The 22,952-nt window shown below is 43.5% G+C and overlaps 2 protein-coding genes across 3 annotated transcripts in view; both read left to right on the top strand.

Moving 5' to 3' along the window:
- Positions 1 to 4,244, top strand: part of pals1a (protein associated with LIN7 1, MAGUK p55 family member a) — a 38,028-nt gene extending 33,784 nt beyond the window's left edge. The window contains exons 13-17 of the mRNA XM_050062459.1: positions 1,034 to 1,201; positions 1,338 to 1,427; positions 2,742 to 2,854; positions 2,942 to 3,052; positions 3,193 to 4,244. Coding sequence (XP_049918416.1) covers positions 1,034 to 1,201; positions 1,338 to 1,427; positions 2,742 to 2,854; positions 2,942 to 3,052; positions 3,193 to 3,369 — 659 coding nt within the window. The 3' untranslated portion in view covers positions 3,370 to 4,244. The remainder of the gene's footprint in view (positions 1 to 1,033; positions 1,202 to 1,337; positions 1,428 to 2,741; positions 2,855 to 2,941; positions 3,053 to 3,192) is intronic.
- A 14,039-nt stretch (positions 4,245 to 18,283) lies between these two features.
- The window catches only part of ccdc88c (coiled-coil domain containing 88C), a 92,092-nt gene continuing 87,423 nt past the window's right edge, over positions 18,284 to 22,952 (top strand). For both annotated transcript variants that reach the window (XM_050062388.1, XM_050062389.1), the window contains exons 1-2: positions 18,284 to 18,896; positions 21,301 to 21,413. In XM_050062388.1, the coding sequence (XP_049918345.1) occupies positions 18,837 to 18,896; positions 21,301 to 21,413 (173 nt within the window). In that variant the 5' untranslated portion in view covers positions 18,284 to 18,836. The remainder of the gene's footprint in view (positions 18,897 to 21,300; positions 21,414 to 22,952) is intronic.

The following is a 22,952-nucleotide window of genomic DNA, read 5'->3' as shown; positions in this document are numbered from 1 at the left end:
GGCGCAAAATCCAAAATCTTTATGGATTATATTGATGCTCAGTTAACAAAAATACTGTCGACATACAATGCCTTTTATGTTGTGTTTCTAGAGTTATACATTTTTGCGGACATGTAAGGAATTTGTCATATTTGTCATTTTCCACCAGGAGTAGGATGGGAAATAATCTCAAAAGGAATCTAGCTGTAGTCTTGCAAATAGTGACGTCTTCTCATGGTGTGTTCACACCGAACACGATACGAGTGTTTCTTGCAGTGAGATTACATTGTAAGTCGATGCAAAGATGCAAATAGACACTAATTTGTGGTATTTGCATCTTTGCATCATTTCGCAAGTTGAAATTTGAGCGAGAAATTTGCGCAACACTGTGTCATAAAAGCCTATCCGTGTTGAGAGCTAGTTGAGATTCTATTGACGTTACAGAGAATCAGAACGAACAATGAACAAACAAAGTCGTCATCTTTAGCCACCCAGAGTGTTACCACTCTACATCAGTAATGTACAGAGACAGAACAAAAAAGGAAAGAGCTTAGAGACAAGTAAACAAAGCCATAGCACTAAGTGGTAGGTTCTGAAAATGTGTATTTGTGACTTGTGTAAGCTGTTTTGTTGAGTTGCCTCTTAGCAAAATGCTCTCAATAATGTAAGTTGGTCTTTCATTGGGGAAAGTAAACAATGTAAGGGGGAAAGTGTTGATAAACTAACGTGACATTATGAAAAATAATTAAGTGTGTTGCTGTCTTTGTTCACACGGTTTCAGAGCACTCAGCCTCTGTGTTTACATCATTTGATTCTAGCAATTGATTGTACTTTACTGCAAACCGAGTTAGCTGCTTTCCCCAGTGCATTAATACAAGCATTAGCACAGCTGAATAATCCCCAGCCGCAAAATACTCCACAAACTCTCCAGCATTCATATATACTTGAGTAATGCAACGCAAAAATTTGATCTGCTCTCGGTGTGAATACACCATTACAGATTATCTTTTGGGCCTTGTAACTTTGATTTGGTTGTTTCTTTCCATTTGCCCAGATATTGATAATGAGGAGATTCTCACCTATGAGGAGATGGCTCTATACCACCAACCAGCCAATAGGAAGCGGCCGATCGCTCTGATTGGTCCAACCAGCTGCGGGCAGGCAGAGCTTCGACAGAGACTGCTCAACAGTCAACAAGAACGGTTTGCTGGAGCTGTACCCCGTAAGACTTGCGCACACACACACACACACACACACACACACACACACACACACACACACACACACACACACTGTACACATGCTTTATGTGTTTGTGGATCTACTAACGTGTGTGTGTGCGCCTTTGTGTGTTGTAGACACCACGCGGAGCCGTCGAGATGGTGAGCTGAGTGGTCGAGATTACCACTTTGTGTCTCGTCAGACCTTTGAGGCAGAATTGGCAGCAGGTAATGTTTCATGTTAGTGAATATTCTGACATATAGAAATTGATCATTTGACATGACATTCTTCAGTCAGTGTCACACTTTGCTCAACTTCAGACATCAGAGACAATTATTCAATTAGTTTATTAAATAACGGCTTCTAATCTTCAATTGATTTGAAACGATTCGCCTCTCATTCCCACAGTGCCACCCAATGCTGGAAAAACAGGGAAAACTTCAAGATGAATGAAATGAGTCTCATTATCTCAGGGCTGCTACGGATTAGGTTCTTGACCTAGTGTACAGTGACTCAATATTTACACACACACAAAACACAGGATTAAGTTTCTTTACAAATGAAATGTTTATTAAATTAACACTAAATAATTTTACTAGACAGACAAGTAAATGAAAGGGGCCAATTTTGCCCCAAATGTTTTCATATTTAAATAGGTGCAAATAGCACATAAGCACAGAGACACTATTAGCTTGGCAGTGCAGATATTGGTGCATTTCACCCTTTGCAGTTCTGTGAGAATTACAGGGTTTCTTTTTGTGTTATTTGTGCAGGTTTTAGCTGCCATAAAAGCCGTGCAATCCTTTTGTAAATTCACCAATCTATATAGTATTTACAGAACTATCACTGTCCGCCCGTATAACCTCAATTCATTCCTCGCCTCATAACATTGTAATGACACTTAGAGGATTTCTTCAGTGTCCATAAGTGTCCACATATAGGTAAAAGAACCCACACAATTGTATATTGTCTTATTTTAAGATAAGATAATCCTTTATTTGTCCCACATTGGGGAAATTTGCAGCATTACAGCAGGAAAGGGATACTGCAGACAGTAGAAAAACACACAAAGCAATATAAAAGTACATATGGGTAGAAAGAAACACAGACCAGTATATTAAGTAAACTGTACACAGGGCAAAAAAATAATGAAACAGTATAAAAACACAAAGCAATATAATCAGGGAGCAGCAAAAAGAAGCAGAATATAATAAAGAGACAGACTGAAAGACTAATTCTTTTGATAAACAATTTCAAGCCTGGAAGAAATACAATAATGGTGTGCCTTTCTAAGACATGTAGTGACAGTATCATAAGCCAGTAACCACAGTGAGTGCGAGAAACAGCCAAGGTTCAAAGGTTTAAGTGTAATTTTCAGACGGGAAGGAGAAATCAAATGTCACAACAAGTAATTACTAACACACCCAATGCTGTAAATGTTGTATGACTTTCTAAAGGAATACTTGGATGTCTTGGATCTGCACTTGTCATAGTCTGACGAAATGATTCTATATCAACACCTCCCTGTGTGTTTTTCCCAGGAAAGCTGATCGAGTCTGGTGAATTTGAGAAGAACCTGTACGGGACAAGTACAGACTCAGTGAGACAGGTCATCAACACTGGAAAAATCTGTGTGCTCTGTCTGCACACACAGGTTGGTACTCACACACACACTGACTGAGCAGAATGTTGGTTAAGGTTATGTTGAATCCTTATGTATTTTGTGTGTGTGTGTTCACAGGCTCTAAAGGTGCTGAGGAGTTCAGACTTAAAGCCTTACATCATCTTCATAGCTCCGCCCTCCCAGGAAAGACTCCGAGCCCTGTTGGCTAAAGACAACAAGAACCCCAAGGTTCCTGTCTTACTGTCTACACTGTCTGTTTACACTTGGTCAAAGATAAATATCAGTGGTGTTAACATCTTTATGTTTGCCTCAGTAATATCTGTGTGTGTGTGTGTGTGTGTGTGTGTGTGTGTGTCTGTGTTGCATAGCCCGAGGAGCTGCGGGACATCATTGAGAAAGCGCGGGAGATGGAGCAGAGCTGTGGTCACCTGTTCGACGCTGTCATCGTCAACACGGACCAGGACAAAGCCTACAACGAGCTGCTACGACTCATCAACAAACTGGACACTGAACCCCAGTGGGTGCCCTGCTCCTGGCTGCGCTGAACACACACACACATTCACACACCAATCAAAGAGCGACAGTGGAGTACACATCTATAGAGACTCAACCAACTGGAACCTGAAATAACTGTGCGAGAGTTACAACGAACTATTAGGGTTACTGTTTGGAGAAAACCGACATGAGATTTTGAGAGTTGCAATGTTGTGATATAAAGCTGACTTTTTATGGGAAAACATCACAATATTAAAGGTACATTATGCAGGATTTTCCTCAAAACAATAGAGATTCAAACAAAAGTAATCCTCTGTATTTGGAGCTGGACGGTTCATTAGGTGTGCTGTTGGAATATATATAGCCTACCATTCAGTTACTCATTATGCCACACTCACAGAGCAGAGCTTGGGCACAGACGTAGCAGCAGAACACAAGCGCAGTGAAAGTGAAACTTAACCATTGTGCAGGGTCTAGAGGTTTGCTTTCACTTACAAGCAACTGCTCCTCTTATCTATTGATCTGATCTGATCAGCTCTGATGGAATGGAATGGTCAGTTATCCACCCTTGACTCAAAACTCCCCAAACTGCTGCTAAGGAAAAAAAGAAGAGTTCCACCTGTTTACAAACTGTAACCAACAACCCCTGCATTGTGTACCTTTACAACATAAAGTTGTCGTTGTAGTTGAAATCATAATATTATAAGATAAATTCATGATTTTATGGAAAAAAACTATAAAGATAATGTAATTTAATGAGGAAAATTAGAACATTCATTCATTTTCATTCATTAGTCACTTATCGTGATAAGGGTCATGGGGGAGCTGGAGCTGACATTGGGCGAGTGCTGACACATAGAGACAGACAACCATTCACGCTCACATTCACACCTATAGGCAAAGTATAGTCACCAATTAACCTGCATGTCTTTGGACTGTGGGAGGAAGCCAGAGAACCTGGAGAAAACCCACGCTGACACAGGGAGAACATGCAGAGTGGAGTCTTTCAAATAATAACATTATGAAAAAATTTGTTCACAAGAAAGTCAGACTATAGTGAGAATAAGTTGTAAAAGACAACTCTTAATGTAATCAAATTAAGTTGTAAATTTACTTGAAAAATTCCAAAATAAAATTAGGGATTAAGTTGTGATTTCACTTGAGAAAAAAGGTCATAATATTCCAGAGAAAGGTTGGTTTTTTTTGTTTGTTTTTTTAGAACAAAATGATATTATCAGTTTGCATAGATTAGATTGCACATGCATGTTTTAGTGTGTCCTGGCGGTCCTAATTTATCTGTCTCTTTTCTATGAGAGGCATCAGCATCTCTATTAGAATGAGTTTAGTCATGAGCAGAACATTAATCTTCACTCAGTACACACCACACTACTCTGACAGTTGATTGTGTCTGCCTTTCATCACAAAGCCTACTGGACTATATTCTTCTCTGATGCTGAGAACACTTCGGCGTAGCTGTCTGGAGGAAGAGTCCCAACTCCAGCAGCTACCTCCAACACATCCAGTTTTATGACTTACACTTCATGTAACTGGTTTCAGTTCATTTCAATATCCTGCAAGCTGTGATATTAATGTGCTTACTGGTGGAACCTGTAACTTCAGGTCATCACATTCCCTCATTTGACACATAAAAGACTGCCCTCATCTGTTTGCTATGGCTGACTATGAAAATAAGATCTTGTAATTCTACAACTTCAGTTTGAAAGATATTAGAATTAGTTCTAAAATTACAGTATTATCCCATAATATTAGGACTTTTTCTTGTAAATCTTTATCTTAATTCTGTTACTCTATTCATAACATGGAACATTTTGTTCTCAATGTAACCTTTTTCTCTTGATATTACTTTTCAAAATATGACTGTATTTCTAGTACAATTAGGACTATATCTCAAAAAAGCACGACTCTGTCCTTACAACTTTATTGTTGTCATTTTATGACTCTTTTCTGTAAAATCTGTTTTTTTGAATTATGACTTTTTTGTAATTCTGCAACTTTAATTATAGTATACAACGCTGTATTTTCTTCGTAAAAATTATGACTTTATATCTGTTAGATTTTTCCAGTAAAATCACAAATTTATTGTTGAAACATTACAACTTCTTGTAATTGTAACTTTATTCTCATAACATTGTGACTTTTTTCTCAGAATCTCAGGTTAGTGTTTTTCTTAACATTGACCCTAATACTCTGTTGTACTGCAGAAACTAGATACTCAAAATCTTTTAGAATGTATTCACCTGTTGGCACTGGTAATGACACACACATGCAATCTAAACTTTTGTGCATTGCGTGTTCTTAAAGGGAGAAAACCCTCAATTAAGTGATCTTACATCGTGCCTAACTGGTCCATAGTGTTTGTATCCAGCAGTGACACTTATACGACACTGATCTTTTTCTTATCATCACAATTCTTAGTGAGACCAAAATATGGACCTGGAAAATACTTTTTTTTTCTTTCTTTTTTTCATTTTGTGTGTTTTATTGTAAGAGTTGTTCTGTCTCAGAAAAACAGGGCCTCATTCGTGATGCATCGTCTGCCTTTATCCTGTGATCATTTCAACCAGTCTGATTAAAACTGTTTCAGTTACGACAGTCAAATTACCTTAACTTTTTGCAGTGCCGAGAATCCATGTAAACATTTGATTTATATGTATTCAAGCTTCTAAGTGTTTTTTATTAAATGACTCAGGCTTGGTGTAGAGATGAGGCCCCTGGTGAGGAGTAAATGTGAAAATCACACACACAGACACTAAGTACTCATTTAAATCCACACTGAGCCACAGCATCTACTGCTATGAAGAACCCTCACTAACACACACACACACACACACACACACACACACACACACACACACACACACACAGTCCTGTATGTACACATCACAGCAGTGCATTAGATGCTGACTTTCCTCTGGACTGGATGTCTGCTGATGTATGGCCTAAAACTGCAGCCTTCTGACTGACTGACTGACTGACTGACTGACTGACTGGTTTTTGACTGGCTCTCTTGTTAAAATGCACACTATTACAATAAACACTAAAATAATGAACACAGCACTTGATACTTCCTGTTTTATTCACTCTTTTTTTCTGACTGACCTCTGACTGTCTCGTCAGCCGACTCTTTCTGTCCTGTCTGATCACATTTGAGTAGAATCGACCTCTGAGCCCTGAGGGCTGAGCAGGTAAACAAACGTGAAAGTTGTAGTTTTTAGTCGTGTTCCTGATCGGCACATGATGCTGAATTTATTATATATTTAGTGTGTGTGTGGTTGCGTGGGAATGAATGTGTACGAGTGTGTGTGTGTGAGCGCCTGTCTTTGAAGACAGTTAAGTATTATTATATTGACCTGAAGTAGACCTGACAAAATATACTGTTATCACTGGGTAGAGCATTTATATATTTGATATATTGAAAATAGATTTATGAAGTCCAGAATGCACCAATAGGATTACAGGTTTCACCTTTCGCCTCAACTGCCATTGGTCCAGGAGTGGGGGTGGGGCTAAGTGGAATTAACTGTATTGAATGTAAAGTTAATCGACACCACTTCTTGTTTATCGGACATCACTTCTTCCTGAGTAAATCTGCTTTTTGTATGAATATTCACAATGAATAAATAAAGAAATAGATGATTGATAGAAAATGTCTGACTTTGTGTTTTTTGTTTAAAGGAATACTTCCCCCCAAGAATTTGTATATCAGTTACTCACACTGCGTTACGTTGAGTCTGTGATGAAAACTTTGTTTGTCTAGCGTGCCTCCACCTGAACGAAGAATCAAAAAAAAACATCATTTTTTTTGGGATGACCTAGAGTGACAGGGGCAGCAAAACTATATCAAAACATCAGTTGACAAATGCTCACACAACTTATGCAGTATAATCAAAGTGTCATTTATCCAGTTGTTTGCTCAGCACTTCCCAAACACATGCATTTTTGCTAAAAACAATTGTTTGAAAACACTCCCACATGAACAGTGGTATATTTTGTAAGTTCTGAGTGTACAGCTGGATATATGAGACTTGGATTACACTGCATGGGTTGTGTCAGGTTCTGCCAGTGGACACTGACGTAGTTTTTGTGAATGGCTTCATCAATAATGTTTTCTGTTTTTGGATTCTTCGTTCAATGTTGAGGCATGTGAGAAAAACAATGTTTTCTTTCATGAACTGAACACAACACAAGGTGAGCGATTGATAGACAAATGGTCATTTTGGGGTTGAAGTATCTTGTTAAGGTTTTCTCAAGTACCAGTTTTTCAAAAGCAGACCTGGGGCCGTATTCGCAAACATTCTGAGTATACTCTCCAAGAGCTCCTAATTTATCCTAATGTTTTTTTTACTAAGGAGTCCTAGCTCAGGAGTGATTTAGGAAAGTTCTCAGAGCAAATCTGAGCAAGTAAGGGACAGAAACTTTGACCTTAGTGAGGTGGTGTGGGTGACCCCTTTGCTAGGTATGGCACATTCTTCTAACAGATGTGATTGGCTGTCCTTCTGTGAGCCTGTAAGGTGTGGACACTCAGTAGAAATGAAATGAACTGCATCACAATATGAGACTGTAAGACTGTTGACCAGTCCCATGCACAGTCATTTGCAGGCACAGGTGCTCAAGCATAATTATAAGTTTAAATAATAAAGCTATATACAGTAACAAATTTTGCTTACTTCCATATTTGTTTTAGTACCCACTCATTTTGTTTAAACATTCTGAGGGACACATATTAAGTGGGGGATCTGGGGGTCCTCTCCCAGGAACTTTTGAGCCTCAAACACTTCATGTCCTGTGTTTTAGTGAATTTTTCTGCATCAATTTATGGTGGAAATGTATTTATTTATGTAAAGGAAAACAAAATTCAGGTGGCATGTGACAAAACAAAATAAAATAGCATATAATGCAGTAAGACTCTCAGGCATTCCGTCTGGCTTTCAAATATTTATTCTCCTGCAGATCGATTCATTGGCACGCATTTTATTGTGTATAAATGAAGGACTGTGAAGTTTAGTTAAAGTTTAGTTTAAGCTACAAACATGGTTCTTGTCTTCAGGCCTTGAATGCAAGCTTTATTTTAAATTTTCTTTTGTTGTCACTTTCCCATCAAAACCCTTTAATTTAACCTGCGATCCAGCTGAATGCTTTATTTCTTGTTGGTTCAGAAATAAAAATAAATTCATGTTTTTTTTAAATACAGCCCAAGAATTTATAGACAATAAAGTCTGTATACAGGAAAACTGCTGTGATTTCATCAGTCACATACATACTAATACTTAAAAGTATCCTCTAAATAAGATTTCAATATTCTGAAAGAATCCCAGAGAAACAACACCTGCAGCAACAGATTTCACCTCAGGACCTCTCTGAAGGGCTAACATGCTTTCTGGGTAACTTTTATCTTTATCAGGACGTAGTCTAACCTTTCAGGTGAAATTCTTAGAAAACGTTATAATTCCATGAATTTTCTTAGAATTTTGTCAGTTGGAGCAACTCTTCGTACGAGGAAGCTTTGTGAAAACAGCCCCTAAAAACTGAATGGAATTTGGCCCAACATTCTCTGCATGCAAGGAGCAACAGTTGTCAGCTGAGGTTGAAGGTGAATTCTTATGTGACAAAAATGATTTTAAACATTCACTTAATAGCCTCTCTAGCACTCTCAGTTGCATCTCATGGTTTTCATTGGTGAATGGAATCAGGCTTAGATGTCATCACATGACTTCAGTGAGGAACATCAAACAAAAACCAGTTGTCATGTGACTGATGTTCCACAGTTAGGTCATATTTTCAATTCAGTTTTATTTTTAGAGCCCAGTATCACAAATCACAATTTGCCTCAGAGGGCTTTACAACATCCCTCTGCCCCTTGATCCTCATAGCAGATAAGTGAGATCTCCCCCAAAAAGCCTTTAGCAGGAAAAAAAAAGTCAATTCCAAAACCTTTTGAAGACCATGAGATGTGGTTGAAAGCACTAAAAAGCTGTTAAGTGAGCCACTGAGTTGAAATATTTTGTCTGTCCTGTCCACAAGGGCAAGAATAAACACGGCTTGAGTTCAAGTTCAGTAGTCTGAACAAAAATGGGAAACTCCTATTATATGTTTTGAGTATAGAAGAAAAGAACAGTTCCTTGTTGGGTGTGGGTCAGACACTATCAGCTCCAAACAGCCTCTCCCTGACTGGATCATGTGTTTAGAGAACATAATCTCCAACAGAGACAGGTGGAGACATCTGTAGCCTGATGGACTTAGTGTATAGATGTGAGCACACGTTTTACGCGTCCATAACCAAATTACACCTGCCAGTAATATCAAGGTGCTGGTCTTGTACAATCCAGACCTCTGACAAAAGAAAGAGGATTTCTAAAGTTTCACTGAGGTAGCCAAAGTTATAGCTTGGCCGAGAAGGACACCATTAAAGGGATAGTTTGGATTTTTGGGAGTCTGGCTTTAAAGAGAGCAATATAACGGCTTCATTTTCCAGTTGGAAATCCCTGTCTGACATTAAGGTAAAGCAGAGCAAATATTCTAACACTTAAACTGATATTGATTTTTTTTAGGTGGGAGTTTTGTTTCTGCCACCCCCGTAGCAGTGGGTTGCTGAGCTTCCATGTTGGACTCCAGCCTGCTACTCCAAACTGGGGATGTGCCGACTGACGTCTACTGTATGTAATATACTGTCAGTGGATACGTACCCCATATAACCCCACTTCAAAAAATTGGAACTATCCCTTTAATGTTTCCATCCCACACTGTAATAAGCATTAGTCTGTCGTCCATGAGTAGATGCACACTTCCTTCTGCGCAGTGATATGGTTGACGGGTGTAGGTAGAAAGAAAATACCTCCTGCTCACAACAAGGTCTGTGGATAATCTTGAGTAACCGGGTCATGATTTCTGGGAAGAGACATTGTTGCTGAGTGTTTCAAATATATCTTTGATTGCCACAAGCCGAGTGCCATCTAGTTCCATTATATTGGAGAGAATGCCGACATTTCTATGGCCAATATCTCCGGTACTCAGCAACTCATACCAAAAAAATCTAGATCGATAAATAGCACTACAGGTAAGAGGAAGAATATGTGTTTTTGATTTGGGGGTGAACTGTCCCTTTAAGTTTCAAACCCATAATACAGTTTAATGAAATCCGAAACATTACAGTCAGAAATATGTTACAGGTTAAATATTACAAAGTATTACTACTACTATTGCTACAATTGTTTTTCTATTATTTGTTTCACTACCACTGCAATTCTTGTTAAGTCAATGTAAAGTCAGAAATATTTCTTTAAAAAGTTGAAGGATACAGAAATACACCTTCTGCTATTAGTGTGATAAAGGATATTGGAGGTTTCAGCCGCCTTCTCAAGTGTGAAACAACTAGTAGCTTTGAAACACTAGCTGCTACAAAGCTAAACACTCATGCAGGATACACCTACTGACAGACTGGTTTCTTGCAGGATATGTAGTAATATAAGGGAGCCACAGAGGGGCGCTGTTCTACAGATTATTCTTCTTCGAAAATCCACCACTTCACTTACAAAAGAGCTTTGTTTCCAGCTTTGTTACAGAGCTGTGCCTTTTATTTTGAAACTTGTGTTGGCTACATGTTTGGTCTGGTTCTGGACATGAAGCTGGTGAACTTGCCTCAGTCTCTCCTGTCTGATCATGCCAAGTGAAAAGCACTCTGGATTTGGGTGTAATCTTCAAGAGATCCACCCTTCACTCCTCCACATGTAATCCTGTCAGACTGCACTGAGATCAGCATCTAAACATCTCACCCCACTTTCACATTAAATTCCTCTCTAAAGGTCAGTAAGCTCAGAGTGGGCCTGAGGAACATGTTTATTACATGTTTCACTTTACAACTAGTAGCCTTTGTGAAAACTTTATGACTTTGTATAAAGTATGTGACAACCCCTCCGCTCCACTACTGGTTGCAGCCTAACAACACGTACAAGTGTCACACTGAATTTTACAGTCATCAGTTTCTGCTCCTTTGCATGTGGCCTTTGTGTCCTTTTGATCTGAGCTGATCTTTGGTTTCCTTTTTAACCTGTTTGAGGAGCAGTCAGAGATTATCAACGCACGGCAAGAGGTTCACCCCCAACCTTTGTCTCTGTTAGTTTAAAGGAAAAACTCACAGTGTTACAGTTTACTGGGAGTCTACAGCCTGTGTAAAACAGGTGGGTTGGGCTCAATATGTTTGAATTTTTTCAGTGCTATTACTCTCTTTTTTGTCTTTGTTTTGTGTGTGTGTTTGTTTTTTCAAAGTCAGTCACAGACATCACAGACTCCTGTAATGTTGGTATGACACAGAACGCCATGTAAATTGCTATCTGATTGACAGTCAGATTCCATCTTATCTCATCCACAAGCAAAACGTAGAAAAGTCTCTCATATATTATAGAATAATCCATATCTTGATTGTGAATCCCCCATTCCTCTTCCCCAGGATAAGTAAGGAAGGCATCCATACCATGGACAGGGTGCAAAGTCTGTGTATTTGGGCCAGGTAGCTGGGGATACTTTGATGTTTGGTCATGTATCTCTTTATTTTTTCACTCATATGGTCAAATATTTTGATATTTATCAAAACAACTATGATGTTGGATAACAAAAATCTGATAGCTACATATAAACATTCATTTTGTCGTCAGTTCTTATCAATAGACAAAAGTAAATGTGAAAGTTGTCTAAATTATCCTGTGCAAAACTTTTTCTTTAAGTTTGACTTTCTTGCCACTAAAATGGTACAGACAGACTTTTTCACAGCAGAAATGTTGACCTTTCTCAACAAGAAAAGCACAGGTGCAAGATGTATTTCAAAATGAAGGCTGCATTCCATTTAGATGTCTGAGTTCTAGGGCCCTGCTGTGGGCATGTTAGCTTAATGGGACACTTAAATTAAACAGGCCCGTCAGTCAGCGTCAGCTCTGGAACGAGCGCTAACCTCGCTAGCCGCCCAGGTACAACAGATGGCGGTCTCCATGACTCAACACGCTGCCTCTGCCTCAGCTCCAGCCCCTCCTGCTCCGACCCCGGGGCCATCATCAAGCACCACATCTGAGCCCCGGGTGGGGGCGCCAGAACGCTACGCTGGGGATCCTGAGGGTTGCAACCCTTTCCTGACGAACTGTTCAATTCTGTTTGCCCACCACTGGAACCACCTCACTGGAAGGGCACGTCTGTGGGGTATGGCAGAGTGGGAGAGAGGCACGCCAGCCTGCGCCTCTTTCCAGGCCTTCTCAGAGGAGCTTCGCAAGGTGTTTGGACCCGTTTCCCTTGGGCCTGATGCTACAGGGGGACTCATGAGTCAGAGGCAGGGGGAGCGGACAGTTTCAGACTATGCCATAGACTTCAGATCCCGGGCTCGCCTCAATGACTGGAACGCTGCTGCCCAATGCGACGCTTTCCTCAACGGACTAGCTCCTTACGTTAAGGATGAGCTGGTCTCGTTCGACCTCCCTAGCTCCCTGGACGGGCTCATCGAGCTGACCACGAGGCTAGACAGACGGATACAGGCGAGGAGGAGGGAGCAACGCCACGAGGGAGGAGATCATCGGCTTTCCGCCCGTCAGCGTGGGTTTCCAGCCACCCCTGTCCTTTCCTCTGAACCCATGCATGGGGGGGCGGAGCCCATGCAGGTGGGGCGCACCAGCCTAACGCCGGAGGAGCGAGAGCGCCGACGCCGGGGAAATCTCTGCCTCTACTGTGGCCAGGCCGGCCATTTTGTCTCCCGGTGTCCAGTAAAAGGGAGGGCTCAGCAGTAAAAAGGGGCATTCTGCTGAGCCGGTCCCAGAACTCTGCCCCCAACCCAAGACCACTGTTTCACGTCCAGCTCCTGCTGGCAGGGGGGTCCCACACCCTCGCCACCTTCATCGACTCGGGGGCAGATGTCAACCTGATCGACGAGGAACTCGCCCGTCAGCTGGACATTGGTCAAGTTCCTCTCCCTCGTCCCATGCCGGCCAGCGCTCTGGATGGTCATCTTCTGGGGACCGTCACTCATCAAACCACCCCCATCTCGATGCTCCTGTCCGGCACACACCATGAGACCATCCGGTTTCATATCCTGAGGTCTCCCAACCTTCCCCTGATCCTCGGCTTCCCCTGGCTTCGCCGCCATAACCCCCATATAGACTGGTCTACGGGGTCCATCCTGGGATGGAGCCCCTCCTGTCAACAGATCTGCCTCAGACCGGCAGTTGCACCCACGCCGCCTGCCAGCTCTTGTTCCACCCCTGACCTCTCCATGGTGCCCCCTGACTACCACGATTTCCGGGAGGTGTTCAGCAAGGCGAGGGCCACCTCTCTGCCCCCTCATCGGCCCTACGACTGCGCCATCGACCTCCTTCCCGGCTCTGTTCCCCCCAAGGGTCGCCTCTACTCCCTGTCCGCACCTGAAAGGGAGGCCATGGAGACCTACATCAGTGATGCCTTGGCCGCCGGGATCATCCGACCCTCCTCGTCACCTGCTGGGGCGGGGTTCTTCTTCGTCGACAAGAAGGGTGGTTCCCTGAGGCCCTGCATCGACTACAGAGGGCTGAACGACATCACGGTAAAGAACCGCTATCCTCTCCCCCTCATCGCCTCAGCTTTCGAGCTGCTCCAAGGGGCCACCATCTACACCAAGTTGGACCTCCGCAACGCCTATCATCTGGTTCGGATCCGAGAAGGGGATGAGTGGAAGACAGCCTTCAACACCCCCACAGGACACTATGAATACCTGGTGATGCCTTTCGGGCTCACCAATGCCCCGGCTGTTTTCCAAGCCCTCATCAATGACGTACTAAGGGACATGCTCAACAAGTTTGTGTTCGTCTACCTAGATGATATCCTGATCTTCTCCCGGTCCAAGCAAGAACACATACATCACGTCCAGACGGTGCTGCAACGCCTGCTGGAGAACTCCCTGTTCGTCAAGGCTGAGAAGTGCGAGTTCCACGCCTCCTCTGTCTCCTTCCTGGGGTACATCATCGGCCAGGACCGCATGGAGATGGACCCCGCTAAGGTCTCAGCCGTCACCTCCTGGCCTGTCCCTGACTCTCGCAAGCAGTTGCAACGCTTCCTGGGGTTCGCCAACTTCTACAGGAGGTTCATCCGGGGCTACAGCACGGTGGCAGCACCTCTCACCGCCCTCACCTCCTCCAAGGTCCCCTTTCGATGGACTTCGGCCGCCGAGGAGGCGTTCCAGCACCTGAAGGGGCGATTCAGCTCAGCCCCCATTCTCCTGATCCCTGACCCCGAGAGACAGTTCGTAGTGGAGGTTGACGCTTCTGATGTGGGGGTGGGGGCCGTCCTCTCCCAGCGTTCTGCCGAGGACCAGAAACTACACCCCTGCGCTTTCTTCTCCAGGCGTCTGTCTCCAGCTGAGAGGAGTTATGACATCGGTAATCGAGAACTGTTGGCGGTGAAGCTGGCGTTGGAGGAGTGGCGCCATTGGTTGGAGGGAACCAAGACCCCCTTCCTCGTCTGGACCGATCACAAGAACCTGGAGTACATCCGCTCGGCCAAAAGACTGAACTCTCGTCAGGCCCGGTGGGCTCTGTTCTTTGCCAGATTCAGCTTCACCCTCTCCTACCGGCCAGGCTCCCGCAACGTTAAACCTGACGCCCTGTCCCGACAGTTCATGGTCGGGGAAGAGGGCCCCTCCAGTCCAGACAACATCCTCCCCGCTTCCCGTCTGGTGGCCGCTCTCACCTGGGAGGTGGAGGAGCGGGTAAGAGCTGCTTTGGAGGACCAGCCGGGGCCCAGCTCCTGCCCCCAAGACCGCCTATTCGTCCCTCAGGAGTTGAGGTCTGAGGTTCTGCAATGGGTCCACGGTTCCCGACTCACCTGTCATCCTGGAATTCATCGAACCAAGGAGGTTCTGCAACGGCGGTTCTGGTGGGCCACCTTGGATGATGACACCAGAGACTTTGTTAACGCGTGCCCAGTCTGTAACCAGAACAAGGCCCTGCGACGGGCCCCCGCCGGTCACCTGCACCCTCTGCCTGTGCCTCATCGACCCTGGTCCCACATCTCATTAGACTTCGTCACCGGGCTGCCGCTGTCAGGAGTCTACACCACCATTCTGACAGTAGTAGACCGGTTCACCAAGATGGCTCATTTCGTGCCCCTGCCCAAGCTCCCTTCGGCCAAGGAGACTGCTGAGCTGGTCTTGCAGCACGTGTTCCGGCTCCACGGCCTCCCGTCCGACGTGGTCTCCGACCGAGGCCCCCAGTTCACCTCTGCATTCTGGAGAGAATTCTGCCGCCTCCTGGGAGCCTCCACCAGCCTGTCCTCTGGGTTTCATCCCCAATCCAACGGCCAGTCCGAGAGGATGAATCAGGAGATGGAGACGGCGCTCCGCTGCATGGCTTCCAAGCACCCTGCCTCCTGGTCCACACAACTGCTGTGGGTGGAATACGCCCACAATACCCTCATCAGCTCCGCCACTGGGCTCTCTCCATTCCAGTGCGCTTATGGCTACCAGCCTCCCCTGTTTCCTGCCCAGGAGAAGGAAACCGTCTGCCCGTCAGTGGAGGCCTTCATCCGCCGCTGCCGTCGGACCTGGACACAGGCCAGGACCGCTCTCCTACGGGCCATAGATCGTTATTCGACAGCCGCCAACCGCCGCCGCTCCCAGGCCCCCCCTTACCAGGTGGGACAGAAAGTGTGGCTGTCAACCCGGGACCTTCCTCTGAGGGTGGAGTCGAAGAAATTGGCTCCCAAGTTTATTGGACCATTCCCCATTGAGAAGGTTGTAAACCCAGTGGCTGTTCGGCTCAAGCTGCCCCGCACCATGCGGATTCATCCCACCTTCCATGTCTCCAGGATTAAGCCGTTCCGGGAGAGTCCCCTGCAGCCTGCCTCCCAGCCACCTCCACCTCCTCGCATCATTGACGGGGCCCCTGCTTACACGGTGCACCGCCTGCTGCGCTCTTGTCGTCGTGGGAGGGGTCTGCAATACCTTGCCGACTGGGAAGGGTACAGCCCGGAAGAGCGGTCATGGGTTCCGGCCCGTCAGATCCTGGATGTGCGACTCATTGAGGAGTTCCATCGCCAACACCCTGACCAGCCCTCCAACATCGCCTCGGCACGAGGGGGTCGCAGCACCGACCCTCAGTCCCCTCTTGCACCTGAGACATCTGGGTCTGAGGAGGAAGACGGGGGGTCAGTCTCTGAAGAGGACGAGGAGGCTGGGACGGAGGCCTCAGAAGAATTTTTGCCTCCGATCACTCCTCTGCTCTCTCCCCGTCGGCACCTCCACACGTGCAGCCGGCTCTTCGGGCCATGGAACTTCCTCCTCGTCGTCATCGTCTGAAGTAAGCTACTTCTCTTCCCCTCACACCAAAAGAGAACTGAACTGTTTGGAGCCGGGGGCTAAGGAGCTTCCCCTCGGTTCCACGGCCGACTCCGGCCACGTCTCTTCCCCTCGTCTGAGCCCCAGAGACTGTGTGAGGGCTTTCAGCCCGAAGAACGAACTTTATTCTGTGTTTATTCAGTCTGCTCCGTACCTTGTTTGCTGTGGTGAAAATAAAGGTCATTACCAACTGTTCCTGAGTGTACTTCATTTGGGTCCATACCACACCCTTCTCAGCTGTGTTTTGTCAGTTCCATCAGAATCAGCTTTATCGGCCAAGTTCATGTGTACATACAAGGAATCTGACTTCGGTAGACTTTGCTCTCAATGTACCAGTATTGACATATACTCAAAAATTAGACAAGAAAGTGGAATATACAAAAAAATATACAAATATACAAAAGATATACAAAATATTTAAGTCTGTGAGGTAAGGAAAAGCAACAATAGATGGTAAAATAGTTGCTTTAGGGACAGTTTGTTATCGATGGGTGGGGTGGTGCAAAAAGGGGGAGGCATATATTTTTAAGCTCTGGGGAGGAACTTGTGTTTTTTATTTTGGCTTTGGGGAGGGGCATAAAACTATCAACGGCTGTTTTTTGTATTTATTTCATTTTTGAATTTAAAAGGCATGTTTTCTTTAACAATAACACCATTTATCATAGCCAGAAACTGTAACAACAGAAATTATCATTTGACTTTTAAATTTCCGACGGTCATCATACACATTATGTGAGTTAAACACTTACAGGAAAAACAAACAAACCAAAAAAGAAATCTGGGCTTCAAATTGTAATATTTAATCAAATTACCTTATTCTACATCACTAAAATTTTGTCAAAATAAATTATTTGCATCGACTAACCAGCAGCATGACAAGAGTGAAAAACCAAGGCTTTTTAAACATCAAAGGCCACGTTTTTAAAATCTAATAATTAATCAATGGTGGAGGAAGGCTCATGCATTTTCCCTAAGTCACTCAGGGAGGCTCAAGAAAAAAATATCTGTAGCTTCGGACAGGGTGAAAAAAATAATTTAAGTCACATGCCAGCCACCCCCTTCCTTTGATAAGTAAAGAACAGTCCCTTACAAGATAAAACTGCAATTTTGCTACCTAGCTAACACAGGAAAAGAACTAACAAGTGATAAGCAGCTATCAATATGGTAGTACATTAAGTCAGTGTACATTCTCATCCAATATTTTGTCACTAATATCATATATACAGCAATGGTTTGTTATAGTTATCTATTGTAATATGCTTTGAGAAACCGTTCTATGAAGACTACGCAAAAATAATAATTATTATAACATCACTTACTTACACTCACTACTTGTACCTAACTTACAAAACCCTACTAATTCAGAAGTACCGAAAAAGGTATTTTTAAATTATTATTTAGGAAACAACTCTCGGACGTTCACTATCTTGTTCCGTCTTTGGTCTTTGGCTGGCTGAGTCTGTCTGATGGTGACGTCAGACTCAGAGAAAATGCTACCAAATTACTGCACTGTAATTGGCTGATTTATCGCAAAGGGCGGGGAGCACGCTTCTTGCAGTAGCGGATTGGTCGGTACTGCTGTCAGTCAATCCTCCTGTCTCAGTGACCGCCGCACAGTCAGGTTGATGGAGAGAAGAAGAGGAGAGAGACATGGTGGAGATGTAACAAACAACGGAAACAACTATTTTAATGTTCTTAGTTTCCCTCCATCGTGCATTTGACTTTTCTCTACTTTGTTTACTTTTCTTTCTTATTTCACGGCGGTTTTGCCGCTTTACGGTCAGAGTCGTGTATCCTTGGCAACGCGAACAACTGTCCTGCGAAGTTTGGATCAAGTGTTCCACCTTCAGCCGGAAAACAAACTGGATATTTACCCGCTAAACTAACGGAACTGACTCCGGGCTGCATGAGAGCGTTTGTGGAAGTGTTTCTAACAGTTGTATTCATATTTAACGCTTTTAATTGGAAACCTACTGTTTAGGGAAACGGGGCAGCGCGAGACAATAGTGGTGTGAGAGAAGCTCGTGCAGGGGGGGATCGATGCCTCGCGGGGGCTTTGTTCTGTCCTGTGTGGTGACCCACCGCGAGCCTGCTGCGGATATCGACTGATTGACCGGTGGATTTATGATCGGTTGGTGACTGATAAACGGACTCGGAACCATGGACGTGACTCTGTCCGAGTTACTGGCCACTTTCATGGAGTCACCGCTGGTGGTGTGGGTGAGTGGGAGCAGCACGCGCGCACACGGCTGTGCGGTGATGCACACGAGTTGCTGACCTATCTCTGTTTGACTTTCTCTGTTTCTCTTGTGTTTCTCTCACTTTGGATACATTTGTTTGTGAGAACTACCTGACCAACCAGTTTAGACTGTCTAAACAAACAACATTGACCTCTGAATCACCATCTGCAATACTTTGCTCTCCTGCACTTTTAACCCATTTATTGACACAGTTCAGACTGTTACATTACAGCGACAGGGTTAAGAGTTTCACTGTTAAAGCCCCTGGTTAAGGGACTGTTCTCTATTTATCAGATGAGGGGGGTGCCTGGGGTGTGACTTCATTTTATTTTGTTTTTTATTTTTCCGAAGCCACAAATATTTTTCTCGAGTCTCCCTGAGTGACTTGGGAAATCGCATGATCCTCCACCAACCATTAATTAGTTATGAGATTTTAGAAACGTATCAATTGATGTTTAAAAGTTAAGAGAAAAAAAATGCTATTTTTTCACTCTTGTGGTGCATGCTGGTTACTTCAGATGGGCTACTTTTGGCAAAATTTGAATGAGAAATGTGGAATAAAGTGATTTTGATAAAATATATCACTAATTTAAGCTCAGATTTGGAAAAAAAATCCAATGATAATTTCTGTTTTTACAGTTTCTGGCTATTTTAAAAGGTGTAATTCGGCAAGTTTTAAAGAAAACATGCCTTGCAAACCCGCTATGTTTTCTTTAAAAATAAGTGGTAACAGAAATAAAGATTACAACCATTTCCAGTTGCATCCTCCTCTAAGTCAAAATAAAAAAACACAAGTCCCTCCCTCGAGCTTAAAAAATTATTTGACATACCTCCCTCTTTTTTCACCTCCCTCCTCCCCTCACATAAGTGACAAACAGTCCCTAAATCATTCATTGAGAGACATTGGCTGGTCTCTCTGGGGCTTTCCAAGTTTAGATCTCATTTCAACTGTCAGGGAGAAAAAGTGAATTCTCAGTTTCCTCTGCTTCACTGGTTGCAGCTGCTGTTCCTCAGTTAGTGCTGTTTCTTTACCTCTTCATCGACTTTTGCCATTTTTAATTTACTGATGTACGAAAGAATTTCCCCTTGTCAACCCAAACATTCTCTCTGTTTGAGTGGGTTTAGCATGTCCAAAAGAGTCACTATCTCTATGGAGCAAAAAGTGCTGCAGCTGATTTCACTTATCTAGCAAAGCTTTAAGCAGAGACTGAGCAAATAAATGGTTAAAAGTAATGGAAACTAAATCCAGAATTAAGAAACAGAAGCAAAAAATGGAAAAAATGTACATTAGATACTTTAATTCCTCAGTAGATTTTGTTATAGATATCAGTGTGTTAAAAGTTTGTTTGGGACCCACTTTAATCTTCCTGCTGGCCAATATGGGCTTCCAGCCCAGACTAGGACAACCCACAAAGCAGTCAATAGGTTATTACCTCTGCGGTACTTCCTGTTTGGCTGTGACCCCATCCTGTTGACCTGGCCGGTCAACCAACACTTTTTCTCATGTATGTCAGACACAGACAAATGCATTTAACACAGCCACGCTGCAGAAGCTGACGCATGGAAAGTCACAAGCTGTTTCTCATTCTCTTTTTTTTCCTTTATTTGCACATCCAAGGTTAGAGAAATGGGGTTCGTGACCAGAATGTTGCCGATAGGATATCTGAAACCTGATTTTAGGGTATGTCTGGGTGGAGAAAATGAAAGAGTAGCGCTCACATTTAGCAAGGCCCTTAATCTCCAACTACTCCGGTGGAGTTGCTCAGTGGCCAGGAGCAGATCAGACTGTGGTTATACTGGGCAGCTTCCAGCTGTGTCACTGTGTGAGCAGGGCGTTCCTCAAAAAGAGAGCAAAACCCCCCCTGAATAAAGAAAGGTTAAAGAAATATTAAATGCGCTCGATATAACTTTTAAAGAAAGGTTTACATTGTTTTCAAATCTGTCTTTAAATGTAGCTGATATACCCATGTGTACATTGAAAGGTTACTGGTGACAGTAATTGTTCCTGCTGCCCACACTGGCCACGAGGACACCCCCTCTTTCAATTAAAGTGATGGGGGCAAATTCCAAAGTTATTATTCTGTGCAGAGATGCATTCTAATGTTTAGCTGAAGCTAATATGAAGCTAAGGCTGCAGTCCTTTTAATGCCAAATGTCCTTGTGTCATCATGCCTCTGCTGCATCTGAGCAGGGAAACACTGTCCATGGAGGCATAAGGAGGAAATTTCATACTAAAAACAGACCCTAACTGTGGAAGATACCCAGTGGATTCTACTCGTTTCAGCAGAATGCCAACCAGCATATTAAGCTGAAAGAAAAAACATCAAGAGTGTTAAGTTTATATTTCTAGGAGTGATGTGGTTGACGTTTCTTTCTGTCTCTAGGTGCGCACGTTGGGTCCTTTGGGTTCATGTGACGACGTAGGCTCAGAGGAGCGGGTCAACATGTTTATGGAACTGGTGGACGGCGTCTTCCTGCACAAGATCATGACACACATGTAGGTGACACCATACAGAGTGAGAGTTTTATTTGCATGAGTCAGTGAACAAAGTTCTTTGGTGTGTATTTTTGTGCTTCTGGACTGGGTGTCTGAACGGTGAGTGAGTTAATCCAGTGTTTCCTGTGTAAGTGTGTTGTGTGCGACCACATCCTGACGGGCTGGTTTCATGTTGTAAACGTCACAGCCAGATGTGCAGCTAGTCTGCATCAAGACATACAGTGGAGTTTGAGAGTGAGCACAAATCAGACCATTAACAGTCCCTTTTAATACTGAGGTGTGAACAATTATAAAATTGTTAAGCAATAACTCTCAGCAGATTCAGGTGATGGATATTTACCACTTATATCTCCACATAGAAGAAAAAAAGCTGGCAATGCACATAGAGAATCAGTCACAACTGTGAAGGTGATGCAACACAACATGGTTTGATAAGGCTTTTCTAAGAGTGATACCTCTTATACTATGAGTATGTTGTGACAGTATCCAGTTTTTGTAAATGACAGTTCTTATGCCAACAAAACATGCACAACTAAAGATAATTAAGAAACCTGTCACCCTCTGCAATGGTGTGGCTCACTGACATGCATTCTGTTTTGGACAACTGTGGAGCTCTATAGCACAGAGGTAGAAGATATATCGGGCTTTGGATACACACCATAGACTGTATGAAAATAATGGATGTAGCCAGTGTGACATCACCCACTGGTTTGCGGACTCCCGTTTTGAAGCCTCAAGTTTAACCTTTAGACTGTCGCAATCTTGGATTTTTGGAGCCAAAGGAATTAGAAGTGACAATATTTTGACGAGAAAGTGGAGCTTGAAAGGGTCTTTCAGTACAACCAAATGCTGAACACGAGTTTTTTTTAGGTGACCAAAATGTTATAGTTAACTTTCATGAACTCAAAACATTCTGAAATAATGATAGCTACAGCAACTCCTTTACTCTGTGAATCTGTGGTTACGCCATGGTTACATTACCTAACCAACATTGGCAACCACCTGTCACTCAAAGTGGCCATGCCCTTAATAATGCATGACTGTAAGCCCTAATGACATTTCAATCGTTGAGTTATATAAAATTTCACCTCCATACAGTTAGAAAGTTTTTTTCCTAGGATGTAGAAGACCTGCCCCGTCCTTAGGCTCACAAGTCAGTCTTTAGACGCTTTGCTTAACTAAAGACTGATGACTTTCTCCCTGATTTTGTGTTTAGATGGGCGGATACAATTTCAGAGTTTAAAAAAACTCCCTACGTTGCAGAGCCAACAGTAAATCCGCAGGGCGGTCCTTCGGTGGCTCGCTGAACTCTTGTGCTTGTAAACATAGTCCCACTAGAAACACGTGTAGCGGTACAAAATGGTTCGCAGAAAACGCCGTCAAAGTTAGTGGATGTTTGTCGCGTTTGCGGCGACACATTCTCGCCAACTAAAAGAAACAAACATAATCCTTTACAAGGCCATGACTCATCCGTCCGGCCGGACTATAGAGGGAATCGCCTTGTTGTTTACAAATACTTCCGGGTAGAAAACCAGCAGA

The sequence above is a fragment of the Epinephelus moara genome, chromosome 14 (genome assembly GCF_006386435.1).
Source record: "Epinephelus moara isolate mb chromosome 14, YSFRI_EMoa_1.0, whole genome shotgun sequence".
NCBI lineage: Eukaryota > Metazoa > Chordata > Actinopteri > Perciformes > Serranidae > Epinephelus > Epinephelus moara.
The sequence above is the reverse complement of the archived record's forward strand: the minus strand, read 5'-3'. Positions and strand labels throughout refer to the sequence as shown.